This window comes from Anomaloglossus baeobatrachus, chromosome 3 (assembly GCF_048569485.1).
Source record: "Anomaloglossus baeobatrachus isolate aAnoBae1 chromosome 3, aAnoBae1.hap1, whole genome shotgun sequence".
Classification (NCBI taxonomy): domain Eukaryota; kingdom Metazoa; phylum Chordata; class Amphibia; order Anura; family Aromobatidae; genus Anomaloglossus; species Anomaloglossus baeobatrachus.
The window spans coordinates 573,751,974-573,764,892 of NC_134355.1; the positions used below are offsets into that span (position 1 = coordinate 573,751,974).

Genomic DNA, 12,919 nt, shown 5'->3' on the forward strand with positions numbered 1-12,919 from the left:
TGCTGTATATATCTATAACGCCTTAAGGGTGCTTTACACGCTGCGACATCGCTAACGATATATCGTCGGGGTCACGTCGTTAATGACGCACATCCGGCGCCGTTAGCGACATTGCAGCGTGTGACACCAAGGAGAGACAATCAACGATCGCATGTCAAAAATCATTGATCGTTGACACGTCTCTCCTTTTCATAATATCGTTGGTGGGGCATGCCGCAGGTTGTTCCTCGTTTCTGCGGCATCACACATCGCTGTGTGTGACACCGCAGGAACGACGAACATCTCCTTACCTGCGTCCACTGGCAATGAGGAAAGAAGGAGGTGGGCGGCATGTTCCGGCCGCTCATCTCCGCCCCTCCTCTGCTATTGGATGGCTGCCGTGTGACGTCACTGTGATGCCGCACGAACCGCTCCCCTTAGAAAGGAGGCGGATCACCGGCCACAGCAACGTCGCAGGGAAGTTAAGTCCATGTGACGGGTGTAAGTGATGTTGTGTGCCACGGGCAGCGATTTGCCCGTGACGCACAACCAACGGGGGCGGGTACTCATGCTAGCGATATCGGTAATGATATCGCAGCGTGTAAAGTGGGCTTTAGTGTTGAGTGATGATTGTGCAACCTTGGCACACAATTAGAGTGGTGAGATTAATCTGCGGATGTGCAAAATGTGATGATATCAAATAAATAAAATTATCAGTGAGCACTGGACTACTTAGAAGTGATATTAGTGTATGAGTTTTGGTCGTGTGAGGAATGATACCAGTGCAGTGAGTTTCGTCATTTTATTTTGTCAGCGTTTCAATACTATAAATAACTGTGATAAGAAGCCATGATCATTATCATCATCGGCAATCAGAAGAGTTATCATAGCTGAGAAATAATAGTATTATGCATTGTAAATTACAAAGCTACCATCACGGCATCAATCAACGAGTTACAAGGCAACCAGCAACACGGCATGCACAATACATACAGGACAATCAACTATACAAATAATAGAGATGGGAACATTGGGGAGCTGGAAATAAATCCAGGGGTTCAGACGTCTGAGCACATGAAGGCTTATGGAATGAGTGATAAGAATATTGGCATTGCTAGGGCACTGCAAGTCAGGGTGCAAAAGTGCTGACAACTATTGAATTTGTGATTGTGTAGCACTGCCACACATTATATATATATATAAATATATATATATATATATATATATATATACACACACACTGATATACTTATATTATATATTATGCATATAAGGATTGTATACATCGGAATTGATTATGACAAATGAGCGTATTAGCTGTGTGTGTGTGTGTGTGTGTGTGTGTGTGCGTGTGTGTATTATATACATACTGTACATACTCATACAAAAAGAGGCTCTGACAACTGAGATGATAAGTACCCAGCCCATGGTGCAAGCACAGAGCATATTGCTGTAGTGCAGGAGGGATCAGCACTGAGCACATGGACAGCTCCCATGTCTGTACTCACATTGTCTTCTGGAGGGTCCACAGATCTGTTGTCTTCTGCGCTCTCAGGGATCTGTCTGTGTGTGATGGAGCAGGCAGCACCCAGTCCTGGGAGTGTCTGTGTAAGAGGCGGTGGGAGAATACATGGGGGCTTGCCAGCTGATATGTGCAGGTGTGAGAAGCTGTGACTGGTGGAGTCATGGATATACTACCTCAATAAGATATGCACTAAGGGGTATAAAGCAAAGTTCAGGCGCTACTGTTACTGGTGGTCACTGAGCTGGTACTTACAGGAAACATCTCCTACAAACTGTCCTAATACAAGGAGCTAATGATCTGTGTTGTCTATAGCAATGTCATCTCACAAAACAAAAACACTGCAGAAAATGACATTAAGCCATTATTGTAGGCAGCATAATGTGGGGGCAACAAGTAGCAGAGGCCTGGGCTGGAGGAGAATCTATCCTGGCCAAAATACAATTAGTAAATTACACATTCCTACTGAGGCCGGTAATTTAATCATAAAGACTGAATGGACAATTATATCTGAACTAGAACATGAAAATAAGGAAATGAAGACTGATCAGTGAGGGGGGCAGGAGGCAGTGCTGGAGCTCCTTGGACACGTCTGGAGAAGCTGCTGGTGCTCAGATCTGACCAGTGTCCATCCAGACAGAGGAGGCTGAGCAGGACAAGCACAAGGAAGGTTTGGACTTCTACTTGTTACTTGTTTTGGCTACTTGACCCTAAATGACATGACACTTACTGACAAGTGGCCAATTATATAGTGTAATGACATCCATGGTCAGTGAGGGAGTTTAGTTGTGTTTTCTTGAATGGATGACCTTATCGACAGAAAGTAATCCTGTGATTGCAATGTGACTCAATTAATAATGAATATAGAAAAACAGGAATAATGAAGGTGCCTAAGAAAAGGCTGAAAAAACTTGATTTGGGGCATTTATTTGAATTATTTGGTGGCAAAATGATATGGACGCAGTCTTGCAATGAAATAGACCCAGAGGACCAAGGAGAGATGACCCTGATAGAAGGAGGTGGTTGGGGCAGATAGTTATCATGTAGGAGAATGATTAGGTCAGATAAGTCTTCATTTATGTAGGTAATACAGGAACCTTGTAGGGTTGGCTATTTTATTATAATGGGGTAGTAGATCATTGTAGTGCACAGAAAATGTTGTCGACGTTGTCTGTAAATAATATTCAGATAAACATCACATCATGATGTCAGATCCTGATTATTTTAAAGTTGTGCAGTTTCAGTGGTGCAAAATGGACATTATACCGTCCTGCAGGACTATGTTTTGCAGCTTTCTATTGGGTATGTTTATACTGAGTTTTCTTCAGGAGTTTTTGGAGGACAAGCACTCCAAAAACCGTGCACACATTGAGTATTTGGTAAGTTTTTACCTCAGTATCTGTAAGGCCATATGCACATGTTGAGTATATGGTGAGTTTTTTACCTCAGTATTTTTAAGGCCACGTGCACACGTTGAGTATTTGGTGAGATTTTTACCTCGGTATTTGTAGCCAAAGCCAGGAGGGGGTGATAAATACATAAGTGGTGATGTGTTTCTATTATACTTTTTCTCTGATTGTTCCACTTCTGGTTTTGGCTACAAATACTGAGGTAGAAAACTCACCAAATACTCAACGTGTGCACGTGGCCTTACAAATACTGAGGTAAAAAACTCACCAAATACTCAACGTGTGCACCTGGCCTTACAAATTCTGAGGTAAAAACTCACCAAATACACAATATGTGCACATGGCCTTACAGGTCAATATTAGAGGAAGTACCTCTGTTTGTGCCTGCTTTCTTTAGGGTGTGTTGACACATTGCATTTTTGCTGTGGATTTTCATATGTAAATTTCCCCATTCGGATGTATATAAGGCTAAGTTCCTACGATGAGTATTTGGGGCGTTATTGAAGCTACTTATTTTTAAAGCACAAAAAGCGCAGCGTCTTACAGTTCCAGCACACTGGATGGATTTATAGAAGTCTCCTGCCCACGGTGCTTCTTTTATGCTGTGTAAAATGACCGGTCCATTTCTTAGATCAGCAACATGTCAATTTCTCTTAAGCCTTTTTTGAGGGATTTTCCTCATAGACTTGAGATAAGGAAAATCCGCAGATAAAAAAAATGCATACGCATTTTTAGTGTTTAGTGCATTTCAACAGCAGAAACGCACAAGACTTTATTAATAAAGTTTCCAAAAGAAAATAATCTTATTTAAGATGACACACCAAAAGGAGATAAAAAATTGCAGCAGAAAAAAAGCAATAAAAAGGCATATAAAAAAGGGCACTAAAAATGTAATAATAAAAACATAACCTAATTTAGTACAGAAATAGTATAGAAAATAAGCAACCTCAAAAACGCACAAAATACTCATGGTGGGAATCTATTTTAAACTGTAGAAATTTCTGGGAAAAAAAATTAAAAATCTATAGAGTTGGAATTGAACTCACTCTTATGGCTGCTTCGAGCAGGGACTGGACGTAGCTCTGCTGCCCTGAGTGTGACAGCTTTGTATATTTCTATAAGGCTATCACACTGGGGTCAGGAGATCAAGATTGGGCCGATAGGCACGGATGTCTGAAGGAGCCCTTAAAGCGCACCAATCACCAGGATTTTCCTATATAACCTAAAGCCAGTGCTAAACTGGCATGATCATGCTAATTCCATACATACCTTTAGTTGCCAGCTAGGATGTATAGGTTTTGAAACATAAGCAAGTAAAGTTTGTAAAATGAGCAACATTTTGAATGACAGCAGCTGCCGAACAGCTGATAGCTGGGGTGGGTATTCATAGTTATCCCCCCCCCGCCTGTCCTTCCTCCCCTATCTGTTATTTATGCTAATTCTATTATAGAAGTGTTTTACTAAGTGGCTTGAAGGATCTGTGCTGATGTCATATCCATGTGACCAGAAGGTGCAGGGCCTCAGCCAACAGAAAAATAATGTTGCTTTCTGGTATTAGCTATATTGGCTGAAGATCTCCCCTTCTGGTCACATGGGTATGACATCAGCACAGGTCCTTCGAGCCACTTCGTAAAATGATTCTATAATGGAACTATCATAAATAACAGGGGAAGGACAGAGGCAGGGGGCGGGAATCACTATGAATACCCACCCCAGCTATCAGCTGATCGGCAGCTGCTGCATTTCAAAAAGCTGCTCATTTTATAAACTTTACTTGGTTATGTTTCAAAACCTATACAGCCTAGCTGACAACTAAAGGTATGTGGAGAATCAGCCTGATAGCGCCAGTATACAACCCCTAGCAAAAAATATGAACTCACCTGGCTCTGAGGATGTTCATTCAGTTGTTTACTTTTGTTTAAAAAAAGCAGATCACAGACATGGCACAAAACTAATGTCATTTCAAATGGCAACTTTCTGGCTTTAAGAAACACTAACAACAATCATGAAAACATAATGTGCTAGCCATTAACAGTTACTTTTCAAGACCAAACAGGGGGAAAAATTATGGAATCACTTAATTATGAGGTGAAAATAATGTAATCACCCTGTAAATTTTCATTCCCCAAACTAACACCTGCATCAAATAAGAGCTGCTCGATAGTCTGCATTTAAAAAAAGGGTAATCACACCTTGGAGAGCTGTTGCACCAAGTGGACTGACATGAATCATGGCTCCAACACGAGAGATGTCAATTGAAACAAAAGGAGAGGATTATCAAACTCTTAAAAGAGGGAAAATCATCACTCAATGTTGCAAAAGATGTTGGTTGTTCACAGTCAGCTGTGTTTAAAATCTGGACCAAATACAAACAACATGGGAAGGTTTGTTAAAGGCAAACATTCTAGTAGACCAAGGAAGACATCAAAGCGTCAAGACAGGAAACTTACAGCAATATGTCTCCAAAACAGGAAATGCACAACAAAACAAATAAGGAACGAATGGGAGGAAACTGGAGTCAATGTCTGTGACCGAAGTGTAAGAAACCGCCTAAAGGAAATGGGATTTACATACAGAAAAGCTAAACAAAAGCCATCATTAACACCTAAACAGAAAAAAACAAGGTTACAATGTGCTAAGGAAAAGCAATCATGCACTGTGGATGACTGGATGAAAGTCATATTCAGTGATTAATTGTGAATCTGCATTGGACAAGGTGATAATTCTGGAACTTTTGTTTGGTGTCATTCCAATGAGATTTATAAAGATGACTGCCTGAAGAGAACATGTAAATTTCCACAGTCATTTATGATATGGGGCTGCATGTCAGGTAAAGGCACTGGGAGATGGCTGTCATTACATTTTCAATAAATGCCCAAGTTTACATTGAAATTTTGGACACTCTTCTTATCCTATCAATTGAAAGGATGTTTGGGGATGATGAAATCATTTATCAAGATGATAATGCATCCTGCCATAGAGCAAAAACTGTTAAAACATTCCTTGAAAGAAGACACATAACGTCAATGTCATGTCCTGCAAATAGTCCCGATCTCAATCCAATTGAAAATCTTTGGTGGAAGTTGAAGAAAATGGTCCATGACAAGACTCCAACCTGCAAAGCTGAGCTGGCAACAGCAATCAGAGAAAGTTGGAGCCAGATTGATGAAGAGTACTGTTTGACACTCATTAAGTCCAGGCCTCAGAGACTACAAGCTGTTATAAAAGCCAGATGTGGTGCAACAAAATCCTAGTGATGTATTGGAGTGTTTTTTTGTTTGTTTTTCATGATTCCATAATTTTTACCTCATAATTGAGTGATTCCATAATTTTCCCACCCTGTTTGGTCTTGAAAAGTAACCGTTACTGGCTACCACATTATGTTTTCATGATTTTTTAGTGTTTCTTAAAGCCAGAAAGTTGCCATTTGAAATGACTTTAGTTTTGTGCCATGTCTATGATCTGCTTTTTTTAAACAAAAGTAAACAACTGAATAAACATCCTCAGAACCAGGTGATTCCATATTTTTTGCCAGGGGTTGTAGCACTGGCTTTAGGTTATATAGGAAAATCCTGGTGATTGGTGCGCTGTAAGATAAGGCTTCTCAGTAGATAAAGTGGAGAATATATGGTTCAATATCTCAGCTGCTGCCAAACAAAATCCCACACAACTGAGATAGTCTAGACCTTCTTTTTGAAAGGAGTGAGCATGTGTCATATCATTACATAGCTAACACAAATGTTCATTTCTTACTGCTTGTAAAGAGGTTCTGCAGCAGACGAGGTGTGTATTAAACTGAATACTATATACCTAAATATAAATCTTAAAGAATTATAGATATTGGAAGGAACCGGTCAGCAGTTTTTTGCTATGTAATCTAAGAGCATCATGATGTAGGGGCAAAGACCTTTATTCCTGCAGTGTGTCACTGGGTATACTGGGTGCAGCAGTTCTGTTGCAAGTTTTCTTTGCGCAGATCTAGCAGAGCTCTGAATTCTGACCCTGTATAACCCCAACTACACCACTGATTGACAGCTTTCTGTATACACTGTTGACAGAAAGCTGATAATCAGTGCTGGGGACATAGTTGGACCAGGAGGCACAAGACACATAGTCCTCGAAAGGTAATCTGCTGCTGATAAAACACTGATGTTATTGAAACAACAAAACACAACCAAGTAAGTGACACATAGTTACACATAACTTGAATTAGGTTATCTTCCCATACATAATGCTTCTCTCAGATTTCAAAAACCTGGTGACAGATCCCCTTTAATTATAATTACTCAGCTTGCAGCTTTGTGTTTTTATTTGGTCATTGATCTCCTATGATGACTTATAACTTGTAATATTACTAGAATTTACAGTAGCGAGTACCATAATTGAGGGTGCATAAGATTGCTGTATTAGCAATATGGGGAAGCACATGACCCGTAGTAGAATGAGCTCAGAGGATATAGTGCTATGCTATGAAAAATTCACTAGAGAGAGGGGGCAGCCAGCACTGCCTATGAATGGAATGCAACAAATAAAAAGTGTAAAATGCACAAATTCATTCCTATCGTACCATAATACAAAATGAGATTTTTCGCAAACAATTGCTCAAAGATTTGAGCCACCCCTGCCACGTCACGGAAAATCTCTATAGGGGGGTCCTACTCTATATTGTATAATTTACCATTGTGCCATATGGCCTCCAAAATATTTTAATAAGCATTATTATATAATTTGCATTATATTAAAGTAGGAATGAATTTGTGAATTTTACACTTTTTATTTGTTGCATGCCATTCATAGGCAGTGCTGGCTCCCGCCTCTCTCTAGTAATTTATTGGTTTGGTGGCTGACCCCCACTATGCCGTGCGTGCGCAGTGTGGTCTGCAAATTCCTTTTGTTACTATCAAAACTAATATTGGTGGCTGTTCACACCACCTCACCCTGTTCCACAGGCATCATTAATTAAGCACCATTTACTTGGGCCTGCTCTGCCTTTATCCATGGCTGCTGGTCTGACACTGTGAGGGCCAGTTCTGACATTGTGCTGGTGTGTGTGGCCTTGCTGCATATGCTGGCACCTGAACTGCCTTTATTCGCAGTTGTCTGTATTTGCAACATGGGACCGGTTCTGAGATGTCACAGGTACAGTACAGGTGTTGCTTTTATATGGTTCTGCTTTTTATAATATTTAGGAGGCCATATGGCACTATGATAAATTATACAATATAGAGTAGGACCCCCTATAGAGATTTGCTGTGACGTGGCAGGGGTGGCTCAAATCATTGATCAATTGTTTGCGAAAAATCTCATATTGCATTATAGTACAGTAGGAATGAATTTGTGAATTTTACACTTTTTATTTGTTGCATGCCATTCATAAGCAGTGCTGGCTCTCCACTCTCTCTAGTGCTATGAAAAGTATTCATACCTCATAAACATTTCGACATTTTTTCATATTACATTCACAAACTTAAATGAGTTTAATTGGGATTTTCTGTGATATACCAACTCAAACTAGGAAGTATTTGTGAAGTGTAAAAGGGAATGATACATGGTTTACTAAATATTTTAAAAATATAAATCGGAAAAATGTGACGTGCATTTGTATTCAACCCCCTGTAGTCTGATACCTCGAAGTAAAATTCTGAATGACCAATTGCTTCCAGAAGTCACCTAATTAGAAAATTGAGTCCTCCTGTGTAAAATGTACTGTGTGGAATTTATACACAGTATAACTACAGCTGTTCCGTAAAGGTCTCAGAGGTTTGGGGAACATAAAGGATCAAACAGCATCATGAAAACCAAGGAACACACCAGACAGGTCAGGGATAAAGTTGTGCAGAAAAGTAAAACAGGGCTAGCATATAGATATATATATATATATATATATATATATTAAAAAAATATATATCAAAAAAAGCTTAATCTCTGAACATCTCACGGAGCACTGTTCAGTCCATGGTACAACAGTAAACCTACCAAGACATGGTCATCCACAGAAACTGACATCTCAAGCAAGGAGAGCACTAGTTGGAGAGGCAGCTGAGAAGCCACGGTCACTCTGGAGGAGCTGCAGAGATCCACAGTTTGCAAAAAGCCATGTAGGAGACACAGCTAGCATGTGGCAGAAGGTGTTCTGGTCAGATTAAACCAAAGTAGAACTTTTTGGGCTAAATACAAAACACTCAGAATACGAACACTGCACATCACCGTGAAAACACCATCCCCACCGTCAAACATGGTGGTTGCAGCATCCTGCTGTGGGATTCTTGTCTTCAGCAGGGGCAGGGAAGCTAGTCACAGTTGATGGGAAGATGGATGTAGCTACAATGCAATGGTTTAGATCAAGGCATATTAATGTGTTTGTATGGCCCAGGCACAGGCCAGACCTAAATACCATTGAGAATCTGTTTTAAGACTTGACAATTGCTGTTCACAGATGCCTCCATGCAATCTCACTGAGCTAGAGCTATTTTGCAAAGACGAATGGGAATAAATTTTAGCCTCTAGATTTGCAAAGCTAGTAGAGACATGACCCAAAAAACAGCAGTAATTGCAGCAAAATGTGGTCCTACAAAGTATTGACTTGGGTGACCTGAATGCAAAAACCATGTATCATTTCCTATAAACTTCACTAATGCTTGCTACATAGTGTTGGTATATCAGATAAAATCCCAATAAAATAAATTTAATGCATGAATAAATGTGGTAAAGTTCATGGGGTATGAATACTTTTTCAAGGTACTGTATGCACTTGTACTGAATAAAACCTTATTTCTGTTGATGCAGGGTTATCATCTTATATTTATAACTGCACTGAAAATGAGCAATCATAACAAGAAGAATCTAGAAAAGGACAAGGAGGTGAACACATCCTTGGACAGGAATGCCAGAAAGAAACAGGAGTGGCTCCTCCGCAAGAAAGTGTCTTCCATTACTGCAATCTATGGAACATTGAAGAAGCACAGGTATTATTTCCCGATCTGAAAGTTACAATTAACTGTTAATATGATCTTTGGCTTGTAAAGGGGTTAAAGTTGGATGATGCTGTGTATAGAAATAACCTCTTTATAAAAGAGATATAGCATGTTGTTGGTAGCAAGGTGGCTCCCTACTCATGACTCCTCTTTACACTTAGGCTACATGCACACCAAAGTTTTTTTGAGAACTTTTTAGGGCATGGCATCCCACTCTTCTTGAAGGGCGGCCCTCATGTCAGTGAGGTTCTGGGGTGCAGAGTTATGAGCATCTACATGGCGACTCAGCTGATGGCATAGGTTTTCTATGGGAATCCAGTTTGAAGAAAGTGCAAAGCATTCCATTTGAGGTCCCCCAGTCTCCAGCAGTCATTCCCTAATGATGTGACCTTGACGAGCTGGAGCATTGTCATCCATGAAAATGAAATTATTCCTGTGTTGTTCATGCAGAAGCACAGTGACTGGATTACTGATGTTACTCAAGTAGTAGGGGCTTGTCACTGTGCCATTCACATGGTGTAGGGCAGTTCTGTATTGACTAGACACACCTGCTCACACTGTTACACCACCACCGCCAAAAGCTCAACAGTGGCTGAAGAATAGTGTTCTCCTTGATGTTTTCAACCTCATTGGCGGCCATCATTTCTGCTTAGTGTAAATCAACTTTCATCAGTGAACAGCACTGAGGCGAACTGGTCACTCGTTCAGCGTAGATGGCTGGTGGTGTGGTCAGGTAACCTTACAGGTTGTCTAGCACACAGACCACTCTGATATAAACTGTTTTGAATGGTCCAACGTGACACTTTGGTGCCTCTCACCTCCCTTAAATGTGCTTAGAGTTGTATATCATTCATCATCCGGTTCCGAAGGGCCTTGTTCATATAGGCCAGGAATCAGTGTTCGATGTGGCCAAAGGACGTCCACTTCTATACCTTTCTGTGACTCTTCCAGTCTCTCAGTATCTCTATTGCAACCTGTTGAAGACACTCTAAGTTCAGTGTCCACTTGTGTCTGAGAACATCCTGCTTGAAGTCTCACAATGGCGAGGTACTGTTGATCAATTGTTAGGTGTTGTCTTGGTCTCATGATGTCAAAATAATAACAGCATGATGAGGAGAACTGTTTAAATACCAATTCTAATTGAATCACAAAATTAATTGGGCGATTCATGGGTCAAACACCTGTTGGAAATTTTGATATTAAACTCCTTTTTAGAGAACAGAAACTTGTGCAAAAAGTAGTGGAACATTGAACAGTTGGACACGTGCATTCAAAAGTTTAGAGAAGGTCACCTGAAAAGGTTAGAGGGCATTTTACAATCATCCTCAAAGCCAAATATCCCAAAAAATGTTATGAGCAGTGTAGGTTCTGTCTTTTCAGCACTTATTTCTACTTCACATTTTGAAAAATTTCTAGTGGGAGAAAAGGAAGTGCACGTCCCATCTTTGATGCAACTCCCGATGGAAAACGCTCCAAACTAAGCACTGCCCAATTAAAATGCTGCAAAAGAAAAAGTAACTTCAATTACCCCCTCCCCTGTTATTGTAAACCCCTTAAAATTTAATAAAATATACAAAAGAAAAAGTAAATACTTAAGGGAGGAGGGGGGAGGACTGCTAAAAAACACTTCAGGAAATGAAAAAAAAATCTTCATTTAGGTCAGCCTCAAGGCATTAGTTTATTGGCTACTCCTAACCTCATATAGGTAGACATCTTCTAAAGTGGGTTATGGGCCAACAATGAATTTTTTAAGCTACGTATTTTCACTGAATCAAAAATGCAGCGTCTTACAGTTCCAGCAAAGTGAATGGAATTTATAGAAATGTCATCCTCACTGTGCTTTTTTACTCAGCAAAAACTGACCTACGGTGCGTTTCAAAAACCGAGATAAAAAATCAATGAAAAAACAAAAATCATTTGCATAATAATAGGTGCAGAACTGCTCCAAAATACTCACATGACAGCAAGTCGCTGAGAAGTTGCACAAATGTCTTTGCTGTGGTGTGACACTTTGCCCTAGCTTACCGGTAGCTCCTTTTGTGCATGTGGGCCGGTCTCCTGTACCTGAAGCCGAACTCAGACTCTACAGCTAAGGATGGAGCTCTTTTATGCATGCTACAGATGGCAGTAGGTCAGCCATGGGTCTAGCAGTCGGTAGAGCTATATTTATGGTGCAATTAGTGGAGGGAAAGGGCAGTGAGGGGTTTGGGTACTGGCCAGGACATGAAAAGTCATAAAAGTTTCCATTCATTAACCAGTTTACTCATGTTTTCTGGCATAAAACAACTGGAAATGTTGCAAAAATATAGTACAACTAAAATGTTGTGGCTTTTGGCGCTTTTATGCCAGTCCTGGCAAAATCCATCCCATTTTTTTAATTAAGCGGAGCTTGCCCAAGATGTGCATGGTCAAGCAAGGCCAAATAGTTCATCATAATATATACCCCAAAAGTGGCATAAATTACGACAGGAATGTACTATAGTCCCTGAGAGAAGCTAAAAGATGCACCAAATTCATTAAGAGGTGGATGTCTGCTAATGAATCTGCTGCATCGTCCTCCTGCGCACACTCCATCCAGATGGGCACCCAGAACACCAGTCTGGATGAATCAGGGCCATAATCCCTATTGACCTTTTCTCTTTCTGTCAGGAGAAAAATGATCCTTTGAAGATTTTTTTGAGGTACAAGAAGGGCTCAGAGTTCATAATAAAAGATGCACCTAAAGGGTTTTCAGGCTGTGAATAAAGACTAAAAGAAAACTACAATCTTTCCTTTAGAGTGAAGAAACGTGTACCAGAAGACAATAAGAAGAAGCCAATGAGAAGGGCGAGACCCAAAGAACCAAAGGTGTGCCATGAAGAACCCTGCTGCCGCCAGCCAGGACGTTCCAAGACAATGTGCCCCAAGTGCGAGATCGTCATTTGCAGAAAGTGTGATACTTTGCATGCAAACTCCCTGTTTGTGGCACACAGTTTACTAGATCACTATGATTACTGAGAATCTTATTGATCCCAACTTCTGGAGAAATTAATAAA

The 12,919-nt window shown here is 40.4% G+C and overlaps 2 protein-coding genes across 2 annotated transcripts in view; one reads left to right on the forward strand and one right to left on the reverse strand.

Moving 5' to 3' along the window:
* Positions 1 to 1,606, reverse strand: part of LOC142295586 (vesicle-associated membrane protein 1-like) — an 80,267-nt gene extending 78,661 nt beyond the window's left edge. The window contains exon 1 of the mRNA XM_075338691.1: positions 1,488 to 1,606. Coding sequence (XP_075194806.1) covers positions 1,488 to 1,489 — 2 coding nt within the window. The 5' untranslated portion in view covers positions 1,490 to 1,606. The remainder of the gene's footprint in view (positions 1 to 1,487) is intronic.
* A 510-nt stretch (positions 1,607 to 2,116) lies between these two features.
* Positions 2,117 to 12,919, forward strand: C3H17orf50 (chromosome 3 C17orf50 homolog). The gene is made up of 3 exons (XM_075338692.1): positions 2,117 to 2,171; positions 9,697 to 9,875; positions 12,662 to 12,919. The coding sequence occupies exons 2-3, from the start codon at positions 9,730 to 9,732 to the stop codon at positions 12,879 to 12,881; spliced, it is 366 nt and encodes a 121-aa protein (XP_075194807.1). The 5' UTR covers positions 2,117 to 2,171; positions 9,697 to 9,729; the 3' UTR covers positions 12,882 to 12,919.

Coding starts and splice junctions, on each gene's coding strand:
- C3H17orf50 (XM_075338692.1), top strand. CDS start 9,730: ATGAGCAATCATAACAAGAAGAATCTAGAAAAGGACAAGGAGGTGAAC. Junction 9,876..12,661: donor GGAACATTGAAGAAGCACAG/GTATTATTTCCC, acceptor TCTTTCCTTTAG/AGTGAAGAAACGTGTACCAG.